The 14,372-nt window shown below is 41.3% G+C and overlaps 1 protein-coding gene across 1 annotated transcript in view; it reads left to right on the top strand.

Annotated features, from left to right (window-relative positions):
* LOC111673627 (cadherin-7) overlaps window positions 1-14,372 on the top strand; it is an 83,402-nt gene that overhangs the window by 62,049 nt on the left and 6,981 nt on the right. The window contains exons 9-10 of the mRNA XM_023431458.2: window positions 7,221-7,338; window positions 11,149-11,397. Coding sequence (XP_023287226.1) covers window positions 7,221-7,338; window positions 11,149-11,397 — 367 coding nt within the window. The remainder of the gene's footprint in view (window positions 1-7,220; window positions 7,339-11,148; window positions 11,398-14,372) is intronic.

The raw sequence follows: 14,372 nt of genomic DNA, 5'->3' as shown, positions 1-14,372 counted from the left end.
CCCTCCCAATCACAACTACCTTACTTACCACTTCATAACTACCGCCTCAACTGTCGCATCAATCACACAAACAACAAAAGATTTCTTCACACCAGCAGCTGTCATTAGAGGTGTTGCATCAAGGTGGGAGTTGAAAACAGATATGTCAAGGTGCAAGGGATGCGGAAAAACATTAGTGTGTGGCATCATACTGTCTGCTCTATAAAAAGACTGAACATGGAGCAAATTTAATCTCAGATCTCACCAGGAGATCACTTTAGCCTGAGCAGTTCCGCCTTGTCAGGATCACGCCAGCAAACAACAAACACGGTTGTGACGAGATGAATCGCGGCGAACGGTTCAGATGATCGATGTGAAATGAGGGAGAGCCGGCTTCGGAAAAAAAAGAAAAAGGAGATGAAATGAGATTGAAAGATGACATTTGTTGAATGGCATATATTGATTGCCCTTAAAATCTATACGTGCGCATGTGTGTGTGCATGAGAGAGAGAGAGACAGAGAGAGAGAGAGATGACAGCCGGGGGGAGGGGGGTGCTGCTGATCGAAGTTACGGGTGTCACATGCGGGTGATGTTTCGGGGCGTCGATGTCATAGGAAGCCGGCGCCGGAGCAGCGGAGAGTGAGGGGTGTGAAAACCGCAGGCCCACCATTTCCTCCCGACAGCACAACCCGTGGTGACAGCTGTCATATCGCCATGGCAACGAGTGCCACCTATTTGATGCAATGCTTATTTATACTTATAGTTCCACTTTTAAGTGGCTGGCTTGATCTTATTGTGTGACTCATCCACAGCAGGGCTTTAGGTGGCTTGAGTGAAAGACTCAAGACTCGTTTCCTGTTTAGATACTAATAATTACACTTTCAGGAGAAATATAAGAGTCAGAACTCCACTTTTAAATCGTAGAGAACTAAAGGAATAGATTTTAAAACACAGTGGAGTGTTTATTCTGCTGGTGTCAAATAGAGGAAAGTGTTATTCAAGCTCGTTATCGCTCCGGCTCCCTCACACGGCGAAGTCTCAGTCTAGCCATGCTACATTAGCTGACATTACTTTCCTCATTATAGCAGCCACATTTCTCCAGTCGTGAGTCTGAGCCGGAGCCACAGACACGCGACCGGCTCAGGCTCAGAGAAGCGCAGATGCTCCGTGTCATAGGTGCAGTGAATTATGGTCATTGTAGTTCACTGGCATACCTCAGGTGTGTTTCAGGGTAATTAAATAGTGATTGTTTGAACTGCACACCAGTGAGAATAGACACATTTTAGTTGGCAAGATGTTATTTGTGGAATTACCCGGCGAGTGCTGGGTGAACAGTCGGTTATTTGGCCTGTGAAGATTCAGCTTAATCATCCAGGTGGTGCAGTGTCTGGAGAAAGCTGAGTCCAAATCACTAGACTGGAGCCTTCAATCAAAAAAGTCCAGACTCAGAATTTGGCTGTAGATTAAAGACAAAAGCATTTTTTCTAAGTTATACTTGAAGCTCATATGTAAGGCTGGATATCATTAGAAAAGTTTTGATATCAGTATAACACCAGCGTTGTTGTACCGGCACTTTAGTGCGGAGGATATACATAAAACAGCTCTACAGAAATCCTCCCAACAAAATACACAAAACTGTCAAGAACTGTGTCTAAATAAAAGATCCAAGGATAGAAAAAACACTTTTTCTATGCTGTGTAGTAATTTCAGTCTGTATTGATATTCGATGGCCAGCCCTTTTCTACATTTAATAAAATATACCAAAATTCTCATTGCATTAGTTTTAAATAAAGAACTACATCAGATATAAGCTAAGTTGGTTTTTCTCTTGTTTTCACTTTTCTGTTTTCAGGATCAATAACGCTACGAACGTGTCCAAGTGTCTGATACTTGACGCTCAATAGGAAACATTTCCATCAAAAGTTTTTCGTGGTTGTTACTCAGCCTGAATCGTACGTGGAAATGTTCCTGTTTACTCGTCAAACCGCTGCTGTATATGCAACCGACAAAGTGTTATAGGAGAACAAAGCTGCATTTACCACAATTACACTGCTAGTGAGACGTGTTGATAACCGTTCCTCAGGTGTCACCTGTTGACGACTGTCACCGGTTGAACATGTCAGTACCTTCTATATTAATCACATCATCTGAAGAAGTACAGTGGCTTCTCGCCTTTTCCACGGCAGCTGATGAAAACAACTCTGCACATGAGGCTGCGAGAGACTCTGTCACTTTCCTCTGTGGTTTGAGTTTGAGCGAAAAGTTCTGTATTTACAGTCTGTGTTTCACGTCTGAGCCGGTTACGTTACGGTCATATAAATCTCTAAAACTGAAGCAGTAGAGGCTGAGATTTCCCAACGTTTAGTCCCTCGCATTGGCAAAGCTTCAAAAACACTGCATCCATTATACCACTGGATAGGGTCTGTCATTACCTGCCCCCCCCCCCACGCCACATAAATTCCCACGACTTTCAAACTACATTTCCCCAGTTTGTAACGCGGATTCTAAATCTCAAGCCGGAAACAAGATGATGACAGAATCAGAGTAGTAAGAGCAGTTGTTCTTGTGATGGGTGAACTGGACTTCATGTGGAGTGTGAATTTATTTCAAAATAACATAAAATGAAATAAAAGAATGCATATATCAAAAACCCCCAGTGTCTGTTGAGACATGGTAGATATTGCCTCATTTTTAAGAGGTCACCTGGGTCAGAAATGTTGCGAATCACTGTTTTCGAGACAGAAAAAGGGTTTCACAGTTTGAAATTCGCCTGACTTCTTCAAAGGTTTTCAGCACATGGCAGATCTCCTTGTGTAACATGAAAGACCCTCTCCAGGGAAAATCAAGTGTATTTCCACCTTGGAACTGCAGGGAACCAATGACAGTCTCTAAGAAGACAGACTAAGGAATGAAACACGTAGCTTGATGTTTCCTCTAATGCAATCTGGATACGCACTGCTCTTTCACCGGTCACCGAAACCTTGTCGGTGCAGAGAGCGAGAGTTAGCATTAGCACAGCAGCTAACACTCTGCTACGACAACAAACAGCATAAACGAATAACTAGCTCACCGTTCTGATACGTCTTCCAGTCGCTGATTGTGTTCACAATAAACTCCTCAAAAACTCCTTCATGTGGAGTATTTTCTTTATAGTGTAAAACATGTCTGGAGAGGAACTTTAATGTTGAAAAATAATAATAATAAAAATTAATCTTGATTGCATTGTTTCCTGGCACCACCGACTGTTTAACTGGATTTGCCCAATGCCTAATATTCACATAACGGTAGTTTACAATGATTTTCTACATAATTTGCTCAATATTTGGATGGAAACTTGACTAATCAATGCATGTGGACCATGCATCCTAATTAGATTTGCAAGTACCAGTGTGTGTGTGTGTGTGTGTGTGTGTGTGTGTGTGTGTGTGTGTGTCCTGCCTGCCTGCCTCTGTTGTTTGCACATTCTCCTCCTCACTTACCAAAAGCCACAAATGGAGACACCTCTGTCCTTTTATGTCCTTTTTGGTCTGACGTGCAGCCATGTGTAAACTCAAAAAACCTTTAATTCCGTGATTCATAGGCCTCCTCAGTCTTGCCTTGCGACAGGCACCAGTCTGCTGCCGCTGTTAATGTCTCTCAGCGAGAATTTATGTCTACATCCATGCCTCTCTCCTCCTGTCTCCTACTCAGCCCATTAGAGAATTCCCCACCAAAGGTTCTCTGGAACGCCTTGCATCAGAGCCACACTAATGAAAGGCATTATACATTACAAAGTGTTTGATTTAAGAATGATTTACAGTCCTTTCCCTCAGCAGTGAGGGATGGAAGCCGTCCTGGAGATAAGCTCAGAATCCATCTGCAATATTCAAAGGACATCAAAGGGTTCAAATTGTGTATAGGATTCATCATCGGTGTAAGAACCACAAAGAAAGGTTTCTATCAGATGTGTAATTTCCATAACAGAGTGAGAGCCATGTGAGTTATTATAATCCCAGAATCAATGGCGGCTTTCATGATATGCAGCCGAGCATGCACACGCTGCATGTTTACGTGCTCGACTGTTGCGTCTACCTGTCACTGATCTGCTGCTGACACAAACATCACTCCTGTCTATATAAACTCCAGATATCCCAAATGTTCTTGAACGCGAGCAGATAACCTTTTAACCGTATACATTTCCCTTGCGCTGCAAAAACCGAACAGTAAATAAATTAAAAAAAAGGAGGATACTTTGTGATTACTTTTCTTGATGAGAGAGCAACTGTTTTAATTTTGTTAAGAAACAGAGTAAAATATTCATGAATTTTCACCCCGCCTGCCAGTTTTAATAATTGGCAGGATGTCGTTTACCACCTACTCCAACCCCTAATACCTGACAGCTTGTAACCAACAGCATTTAATCACAGCTGACAACTGATAATCCATGTCTCAGCACTGATAGATCATTGGCTTTTATTTTTTTTCCCCTTCTTCTTCTTTTTTTTTTAAATTTGTTTTTGTCTTGATGTTAGACAGAGCTGTTTGGGGCTGGGATATGTGATAATTTAGTGTGAATTGCTTTTAAGAGTCTCTTGGATCCCGTCCACGGGTGTGAGTTGTCACAGGGTTGAGTTTCTAGATTGCCTACAAAGGACTCGGGAGGCTTGATCTAAATTTATAGGGACACTGCTGCAGTAACACCCACTTTGATGGCCGTCGTGTTGGCTATCATTTGTCGTCCATATGGCATGTTTGTGTGATATGCTTCTGCTGTACAGCATGTACTGAGTGAGCTGCCTCCTTCTTGTTTTTTTTTATTCTTGCTGCAGCTAAGCGCCGCTGCACAGATGATGCTGAAATTAAAGCTCCGGTGTATTTTTCTTGTTGTTTTTTTTTTTATATTGCTGAAAAGAGATAACTTTATTTTCAGATAACATGTTTGTATGAATAAAAAAAAAAAAACAATCATTACAGCACATGCTGGTGGGTGTAAATAAATTGGTTTATTTGGTAATTTGATTTTCTAATTGTCTACACTGCCATATAATAAAGGAAGGAAGATTCTGTTTAGTCCCGTGTTCAGAGGCGAAATAAAGTGGGCCGAAGCGTTCACTTGTTTAACTCGCAGATATGAATGCTTGTCTTGCATTGCCTCAAGCAAGAGCGCTTCTTATCATGAGTCATTTTCATACTTGTAATAATGAAGCAGGAATGCCTGACTGCGTGGCATGTGCATTTATTTTGAACAGCACCAGCGTCGCGTTCACTGGACTGACCTGACACTGAGTTCATTTCGTTACCACTTAAGTATGATTGTTCATTTTATGAAATTAATAAACTAGTTATAAACCATTTTACCTTAATTTCTCATACGGCAGACAGGTCTGTATTTTAGATATTGGAATACATGCATTAACCCTTTAATGGTCGTCTCAGCTTGTTGAGCAGTTCGTCGTTCTGAACTCAACCTGGTTGAACCTTCTCTACCCTTCTCCCGGGTAACCCTAACCTTTCAGTTCAATTCAATTCACTTTTATTTGCATAGCGCCAAATCATAACAAACTATTCTGGTGATTTAATAGTTAGTGGTAGAAAAATCATTCATTGTTCAGACTCAGGGGATCTGGGGTGATTTTGACGTCACCTGCGCTGGTCAGTGATTTTAATCCTGTCCAGAGCAAGGTAATGTGGGTAATTTTTTCCCCCCTATCCTCAGTCATAATTAGAGCCATAATTATCTACTGTTTCTCAGCAAACCTGACCCGCTGGTCCTTCAGTAATTTAAATGCCATCCAGAGGGGTGTACTTGTATTTTTAAAAAAAATAGTTTGATTTCTTCTTTTCCTTGGTGAAAGCTGCTCGACCTTCCACTGTTTTTCTTTCCTTCTTCTTTAATCAGGTGAGTGTAACATTGAGTTTTAGTAAGTATATCAAATATGTTTCTGTTCATTTAGAAACATGCCAACACCAACATACACACACAGGCAAATTGGCGCCATTAAAATTAAGCCGAATTATCTATTTGCATTTCCTGTTTGTCCCTGTTTCCTTTGATGCGCAGACAACGATCACTGGATTACTTAGATCCTGAAGAAAAGCCTGACAGTGTGATGATTCTCCGGCCGGCTCAAAACTGTTTTATTTGTTCGAGATGGATATGGGAGATAATCATATCCTGTCAGAGTGAATGATATCAATATGTGTTTCATGTCTATGTTTTCACCTCACACTGTATCTTTGCCTGTTCACCTCCGATTCAACTCTCCTACTCCTACTTTTCAGAACTAACATTCTCTACAAATGGGTAGAAATGTGCGTTAATTGTGTAAAGATACCAATAACAGGTGGACATTGACGAACTTCGCTCTGATCACTGGTGGTTTTGCAACTCTTGCCCAAAGAGTGTGTCCAGATTGAAGTGTGTGGGGTATACTTGCCATAAAAAGAGACTATTATCAACTATTAGAGACCTTTATTCATTTTAAACGCATCTTTAATAAGATGTTTATTTTTTATGTTGTATGTAAAATGCTTTATTTCTTGGGTTTAGTGTTTAAAGCCTAAGAGTTGGACAGATAAATTGACATCTTAGCTGTTTGGTCGAGGCTAATAATTTCAAAACAATGTGTTCAGTTGAAAAAAAATAATAATAGATTTTTGTTGTAGCTAAAAAAAAAAACTGTCAAAAAGTTTTTGGTCTTTTTCTGTTGTATCTTCTGGACGGGATCATTAAAGGGTTGGTTTTAAACATTATCACCAAAATGTGTTTTGTTCTAGGGACTAGGAATGAGAGAGTAACCGCTGGAGAATGATTTGCTTTGGAGAAATCAATTCCCAAAAGAAAACACTTCATCCTTAAGAGGTTGCCAAGCTCTTGCCAAATAAGCACTCACTGTACTTGAAGAGATAAACGACAGAAAACCACAGCCAAACATTATAAAGAAAATCTTTTCCATCAATCAGAATCAAGCTGATTTTCTCCAGTTTACTCCCACTGTTGCTTTGCCTTTTAAGCAAGATTAATGCCCCTGTGTATATAAATCTGTGACAGAGTGAAAAGTGATGCATATACAAAAGGCTTGACGACAATACTTTCCTCAAATTGATACCATGAGCGACAACAACAGCCAGTTCTTACTGCATGCTTACATTAAACAATTTACAGCTCGAGTTAACACCCAATCAGCCGGTGAGATCGGATAAGGATCAGCGGGGGGTAACTGATCTTGACGGGTCTTGTTGTGTTCCCCGTTGTCTCCAGGTGATCCAGACCGTCAGCGCCGTGGATAAGGATGAACCTCTGAGCGGTCACCGCTTTTATTTCGCCCTCGCTGCACCTGTTGCCGGCAACCTCAACTTCACTCTGCGAGATAACAAAGGTGCACAACATCCTCTTTGTAATGCTTTGATATTGCCTCAGGGCTACATTTTCTTACTGTTATTTTGTGATTATCTGTGGTTATAGGGATGTGTCTCTCGGCTCAATTCACACTGAAATCTGTAAGTCCGGGGATTTGCAGGGGCTTGAACACAACCCGTTGACTTCAGTTTCCTCAAGAAAAAAGCCTTATAGGTATTAAAAAAAAATGCTCTTGCTTACCACAGGCAGTAATGTAAGTTATAAAATGTTTTTTGCACTTTGATTGTGGGCTGCCGGGAGATGGTACACACTTATAAACAAGATTATAAACCAGCAGGAAAACATGACTCACTGCTGCTAGCTACAGTTCTTAGCCAAAACTTAAATTAATTAATCATTTCTCGTCATGCATTTTCTGCTGCTTATCTCGGTCCAAGTTGCATTAATTTAATTGATAAGATCATTAATTTTTTTTTTGTTTTGTTCTAAATTGCTGGGAAGTTCTGAAAAAAATGTGATATAATAATAAATCATTCTAGGCCGTATTGTCAATGTTGTTTTTGCAGCATACTTGCATTTTTTTGGACAGTATGAGTGTGAAACAGGCTTTGAGCAGTACTCAGGTTTGAAATCCTGCATTCAGTATCATTCAAGTATCTAAAGTAAAAGTAGTGTATTTGATTTCTTTCGTTCTTATGTGCACAAGATAATAATTTCTGTGCACAAGTTGCAGTAAATCCAGAAAGAAGAAAGTCTTAAATTCAACTTGGTGAACCCTGCAGAAAGCCTGGAGTCAGTCACCAATTTTAAACTACATTTCTACGTCCTTGTCGAAGCTCCAGGTATCAGATCAGCCCTGTTGCAATGCAGCTTCTAAATCAAAACCTCCCTTGAGAGAATTGCCAGTGGCCCTCGGAGTCCGTTAAAGGTGTTGGTCAAGTTAGGTACGGTATATTTGCTGCTTACTTCCTTCGAATTGAGCCTGGCAGCAATGCAATTGACACTTTGGCCATTGCTCACTCCGGCTCTGTATATCTGCCCCGCATCTGGACGCAATCTACTCTGCAATCTGACTCTGGAGAAGAAGTACAGAGTAACCGGTGGCTGCCGGCGAGCCCGCGGCTCTGCCAAGTGAAATCATAATTCTGCTATGACAACGCCCTTTCTTCCCTTTCTTTTCTAAATGTTCAGCAAAACCGGAGCACTCAGTTTATTCCACAGTCTTCGACACCACAGCCGCCTCGCTTTGCTTAGTGCACGGGCCTCTGAATGCTATATCACAGAATAACTTAACCTCCGCTAACAAACTGAAACTGCCTTTGTATTATAGTGATTTGCTCACCACCTACATATAAAGCAGTGGGCAGATGAAAAAAACATTTCCTTTTCCTGTGGGAAAACTTTAGCTTTAAAGTACCGGGAAAAAAATTCCCCCTGACTCCATCATTACTTACTTAAATGAATCCCCGCTGCTTTAACAACATGTGCAGAGCTGATGCACTCTCTGAAGTAATGCCCCGCTTTGCGTCGGCTAAGGCTGCCACGTTACATTTCAGAGGCGGCGGCGGTGGCGGCAGCAGCCAGGTTGTGCCACAGTAATCCGTGCGAGTGCAGACCTGTGTTAACATGATGAACTGGATGTTTGAGGTAACCTCTCAGCAGATTAAGAGCAACTTGGCTGGAAGACAGTTTTTTCATAGCTTTGTGGAGGGAAATGTTCTGCTGCGAGCAGACACCACCTTGTGTTTACCTTGATTAGACTATGAGTGTGTGTATGTAAGCACATCCAACCCTATTACCAGGCAATAGTGTAGCTGTTGGACAGTTTTGCAAAAAGGCCTGATTATGTTCGTTTTTACTATTGCTACATAGCTAACGTTAGCATTAACAGCTGTTTACTTACCAGTCTAGAAGAAATGTTTCCAAGTCACGATACACTACAACAAATATAAAGTGCACAAATAAAAAGATAAATACATTTTGCAGCATACTGAGTTCAAGATGAAACCCCCTCTAGTGGTCACCCAGTGCCACTGTCAGCCCTCTGTTAAATGAAGGTGGAGAAAGTTCCTGCAAACTGTTGTGAGTTCTGCATCAAGCTTCATTCTTTAAACTCACCAACAGCTGTCTCCAGAGGTGGAAAGCAACGTCATTGTTCACTCTACTGGAGTTAGCATGCTAACCAGCTAGCCCCAGCCGATCGTTTTCCGATAGCAACTCACTGCAGCCTCCAATCTGCCTGAAGGAAGTAGCACTGCACTTTAGAAGTTAAGGACCAGTTTTAGGAAATGATTAAAATCACTTTCTTGCCCAGAGTTAGATGAGAAGATCAATACCCCTCTCGTATGAGTCGGTTTGGTACGAAGTTCATGAAGCCAAGAAATTGTTAACTTCCTGTAACAACTTGTCATTTTAACATTTCTGTTTGGGTACGGCTTAAACAAACAAGATGTAATTTGGTAATTAGTGAGCTTTAGAGGAATTTTTGAAACTTTAGACAGAAGCCAGGCTTGCTAAAAAAAACTTAATTATAACATTTTGTCTAATTAAGCAAAGAATCCAAGTAAAATAGATCTCTGAATGTGCTGTATCACTGAGAGGAGCACAGGGAAAACAATAAATACACAAATCTCCCAAATGAAAACGGTGTGTCCGTATAGAAACTCGTCACTTAAAGTAAAAACCTGATTGGGGGGAAAAAGTGTTTTTAGGGCCGTTGAGGTCAGGTAAACAAAAACGCTTTGTTTCGGAAACTACCTCCGCCTTTACACAAAGTGCGATCCTTGAAGAAATTGTTTGCGGAGCCTGGTGACCTCAACCACACCCGGCACCTTTGGGAGGAACTGGATTGCCGACTGCGAGCCGCACCTCATTCTCCAAACAACAGCGACCATGGGAGCAAATCCCTGCAGCCATGGCTCCAAAAATCTTGTGGAAAGTCTGAAAACATGGATTTAGAGTTAATTACTCAGCTGTCACCTAAGGTTTACGTTCAGGTGCTTATATACTTGTCCTGTGTTAATGTCTTATTTTTACTTGTATGTGATTACCGCCCTGCTGCACACAGATGTCCCTTGAGGACAAATGTCTCACACTTGCGAGAACATATTTATTTAACATTTGAGGTGTTTTATTTCGAAACCCACCACAGCGGTTATATGTTCTTCTTCACCCATAAGAGCCTTTTGCTGATTTACTAATGTGGCATTTACAAAAGAACCCATCTCTATATTCATTTACACCTTGTTCTTAGACTTCTGAGAGAAATCTGAATATCACTCAGGAAAACAAAGGAGTTATCCTTCAAGGGAAAATCTACATTTCAATTGTGACTGCACACTTTGAAAGTGCATTTCAATCTATTGATATAGTTGTCATGAAATAGCCTCTTTTTTTTTTTCTTTTTTCCTTGGCTGCATTGTTCTCCTCTGGCTGCCTCGCTCTCTCTCATACACTGAGATTTCATATAAGATCTCGCCATCAAACCAAAGCTGTTATCAGCCAACAGGTGGTCAAGACCAGGGAGAGACGCCACAGTGTGCCATGTAATGAATTGTGTTAATGACACCATCTGTTGGCATTTCTGCTTATAACACAGTAAAATCATTTCAAACTGCACAGCAATCGTTACAGAACAGAAGTTAAGCCTCCTGCTAGTCATATATATATATAAATATATATATATATATATGTATATATATATATATATATAAATATATATATATGCAGTTCATTGTTAACTTGATATTCAAATGAAATCCAGGTTGTTGTTTGTTTTTTTGTTTCCCTCACATGTCTGACAAGTGTCTGCTTTCGCTCTGGTTTGCAGACAACACGGCGTCCATACTGACGAAGCGAGGCGGTTTCAGGAGACGGGAGCAGCCTGTTTATCGGCTGCCCGTGTTGATCGTGGACAGTGGAAGTCCTGCCCTCAGCAGCACCAACACGCTCTCGGTGCGCGTGTGCGACTGTGACTCCGACGGCGTGGCCTTGTCTTGCGGAGCCGTGGCCTACACAGCGACCGGCCTGAGCACCGGCGCCCTCCTGGCTATTTTAGGCTGCATCATCACACTTCTGGGTAAGATCCATGTGACCTCGGTGTCAGAGACGTGAGTCCGTGTATCAACTACTGATGTTTTTTGTTTGTTTTTTGGCAGCTGAAGAGGTTGTTACGAAGCTCAGACTCGTGTGTGTCTTGTCAGTGATACTGCAGCTTTTATAACATGGATTTTTATTTATTTCTGTTTAATTTAATTGTGGTTATTCACCAATATAACTGTAGGTTTGTTTTACAACTTAGTAAGTAACTAAAGCCTTGAAATAAAGTTAAAAAAGTATTAAATATTTCTCTCAGAGATGTAGACCAGTAAGAGTATGAAGTGCCTGAGGAAATATACTTTCCAGCACTAGTCGCTGCCCTGTTCTAACAAATGTGACATGTCTTCAGATCTCAGCAATTAACTCACAACTAAAATAAAAGGACCTCAAGAACTTAAGTCACTACTGATATCAATGCAATTACTCCACTTAGATGTAGATGGCAGCAGCATATTAGCAGAAAATAGCACCAAGCAAAAGCAAAGGCATCAACATCTGCAGGAGAGCAATAAAACAAGCAGCAGTATCAGCAGCTAATGGCTACTGGTGTTATCAGACACACAAACACAGACTGAGCGGAGCCAATACATCGACTGCCGAAGCACATATTAGCACGAGCTGCGAATATTTAGCCTGGTGAAGTGGAGCAGTGATGCATGGGATCTCAGTGAAGAGTAAAACCTTTGGGAGAGAGTCACAGGCTTCTGACACCGGAGCAAGGAAAGTGCATTTTCAGTTTGAGATGTGATGTGTGTGTTTGTGGCCAAGCCGATTAGCCGTAACTGCTAATATGATAAATGACAAGCGAACTAAGTCGCGGGATGTAGCAGCAGAAGGCACGACGCAAATATGGTTATGCCTCCACAAAGCTCTTGTGGATTGGGTTAGCAAATTAGTGTTGCAGCAGCAGCAGCAGCGGCAGTGTGATATTAGCAGATCAACAGAGTGGGCATTGACAGCTTAAATAGACTAGGCTTATTAAGAAAGGTGTGTCAGACATATGTCGTAGCAAGTAGAGTATGTGTGCTGGAAATTAACGAAGGACTGAGAGAAAAATGTATTTTTTTACTGCGTTGATCTGACAGTTGTAGTTGCTCGTTACTTTGCAGACTGTGATTTCACATTAGGTTGTGATTATGATTCTAAAGTCAAACATTATTTAAGATTAAATCAGCCTCTTTTTGGCTTGTCACCAAGAACTAGTGTCTAGCCTCAGGCCTCTTGTTGTTGTTCAAATGTTTATGAGCTGTTAGCACTTGAATAACAAAACTGAATTTCTGTTGGAGGATTTAGGATTTAGTTATTTCTTCTTCCCCAATCCCCACGTTGGGACCCACTGCACTAAACTACCTACAGCACCTGTTTGTAAAATAAAGTTAATATGTGAAACATAATAATACATCACAAACGGTGCTTTTACTTTTGATACTTGGAGTGTGTTTTGCTGCAGAGGGAGGACTTTGAATCAGAACTTTTGTACAATACTTTTACCTCCAGGAGAATGTCAGACACAGAGTATGGCGGCATACTGTTCCATGTTTTTTATTTATTTATTTATTTTATTTTTTTATTGACACAGCAAAGGTGTATTTGGGCGAACACACTGTTTCTGCAGTTCAGACTTAAGTTCAGATTTAAGTTCAGGTAATGGAGGAATACAACCTCGCTGTCGAGCCTCCGTGTTTCACCACCCATTCAGACTTCTCTTCGCTGCTCTGCGTTCTTCAGGCGGTCGAGTGTCTGGGAGAAGCTTTGCTAAAACAGAGCTGTATCTTGAGATCTTGCACAGGTCAAACCTTGGGGACCCGGGTCAGCCAGCTCTGAATAGCAGCAGGGATGTTTACAAGTAAAACACCTCTGAAATCCTGCCAGCAGGATCAGCTAATTACAGCCGTCGTACTGAATTCTGGGAGATTTTTTGGCGTGTTTTTGTTCTGGTGCGTGTTCAGCGCACACATTAGATTGTAAAACACATTCTGTGGGTTGTTCGCTATAAAGAACCGGTCACGTAAACGTCTTCCTTTCAGTCTTTCTTTGGCAAAGTATTTATAGTTGCCAAGTCTCCAGCAACTTTTTTTTATAACCTTCCATTGCCAGTTATGATTATGTGTCATTTATGTGACAGCCAGACGCTCCTGCGTCTGAGCACACAATACTAAAAAATGTGAGTGCAATGAAAGAAAGAAGCAGCACCTGAAGGCAGCCTGAGTCAGTGATGAGATTTTTAGCTTTTACATAGTTTTCTGTGGCAGCTACGTGTCACTGTATTTTATTAACTTCATTACAATATTTCGCTGAGGTCATAGATATAAGCGCCGGTACTGTATATACTTCATTTCAAGGACGGGCGCTGCTTCTGTTTTGCGGTGTCACACCATATGTTAAGATGTTGGTAAAGACACTTGTGAACGAGACTTCATTAACATACCCTTAAAGGTGATGCAGCACTGTGCCATCACCCCTCAGGCTGCATTATTGCTCATAAAACCCACAGACAAAGCGTTACCCCATCAGGGCAGAGTCGTAGTTTAACGCTTAGGTGATCTTCATTGAAAGCTGAGGAGGATCTAAGCAGCATATACAATAACTGAAATGAGCTCTTTAATGAGGTCAAACTTTGCTTTTTATTCCTGTCCCCTTGAAGTTCGCCTTATTTTTATCACGGCAGAGAATACTTTTAGTGATAAATGAATACTTCAAAAGACCAACAGGGGGAAAATATGTGGCCGTGCAACCCTAACCCGGCATTGCTAATGAAAGCTAGCTCTATTCTGCTCAGCATGGCCTCAGGCCTTAGGCTTAGAACTAATGGCCTCCAGTTTAATATACCTCCACGCTGCCTTGTCTCTTGTTTGTGTGAGTGTGTGTCCTTAGCTGTCCCCATCAGTCGGCTTTGCTCAATTGGATCAGCTTCTCTGCTTCTTTTCTCTGTTTCCTCTTTGTGCAGATTCACCC

This window comes from Seriola lalandi, unplaced genomic scaffold (genome assembly GCF_002814215.2).
Source record: "Seriola lalandi dorsalis isolate HSWRI2012SDOR001 ecotype SW California unplaced genomic scaffold, Sedor1 jcf7180002054923, whole genome shotgun sequence".
Lineage (NCBI taxonomy): Eukaryota > Metazoa > Chordata > Actinopteri > Carangiformes > Carangidae > Seriola > Seriola lalandi.
Note: the sequence above shows the minus strand (reverse complement) of the source record. Positions and strands in the feature narration are given on the sequence as shown.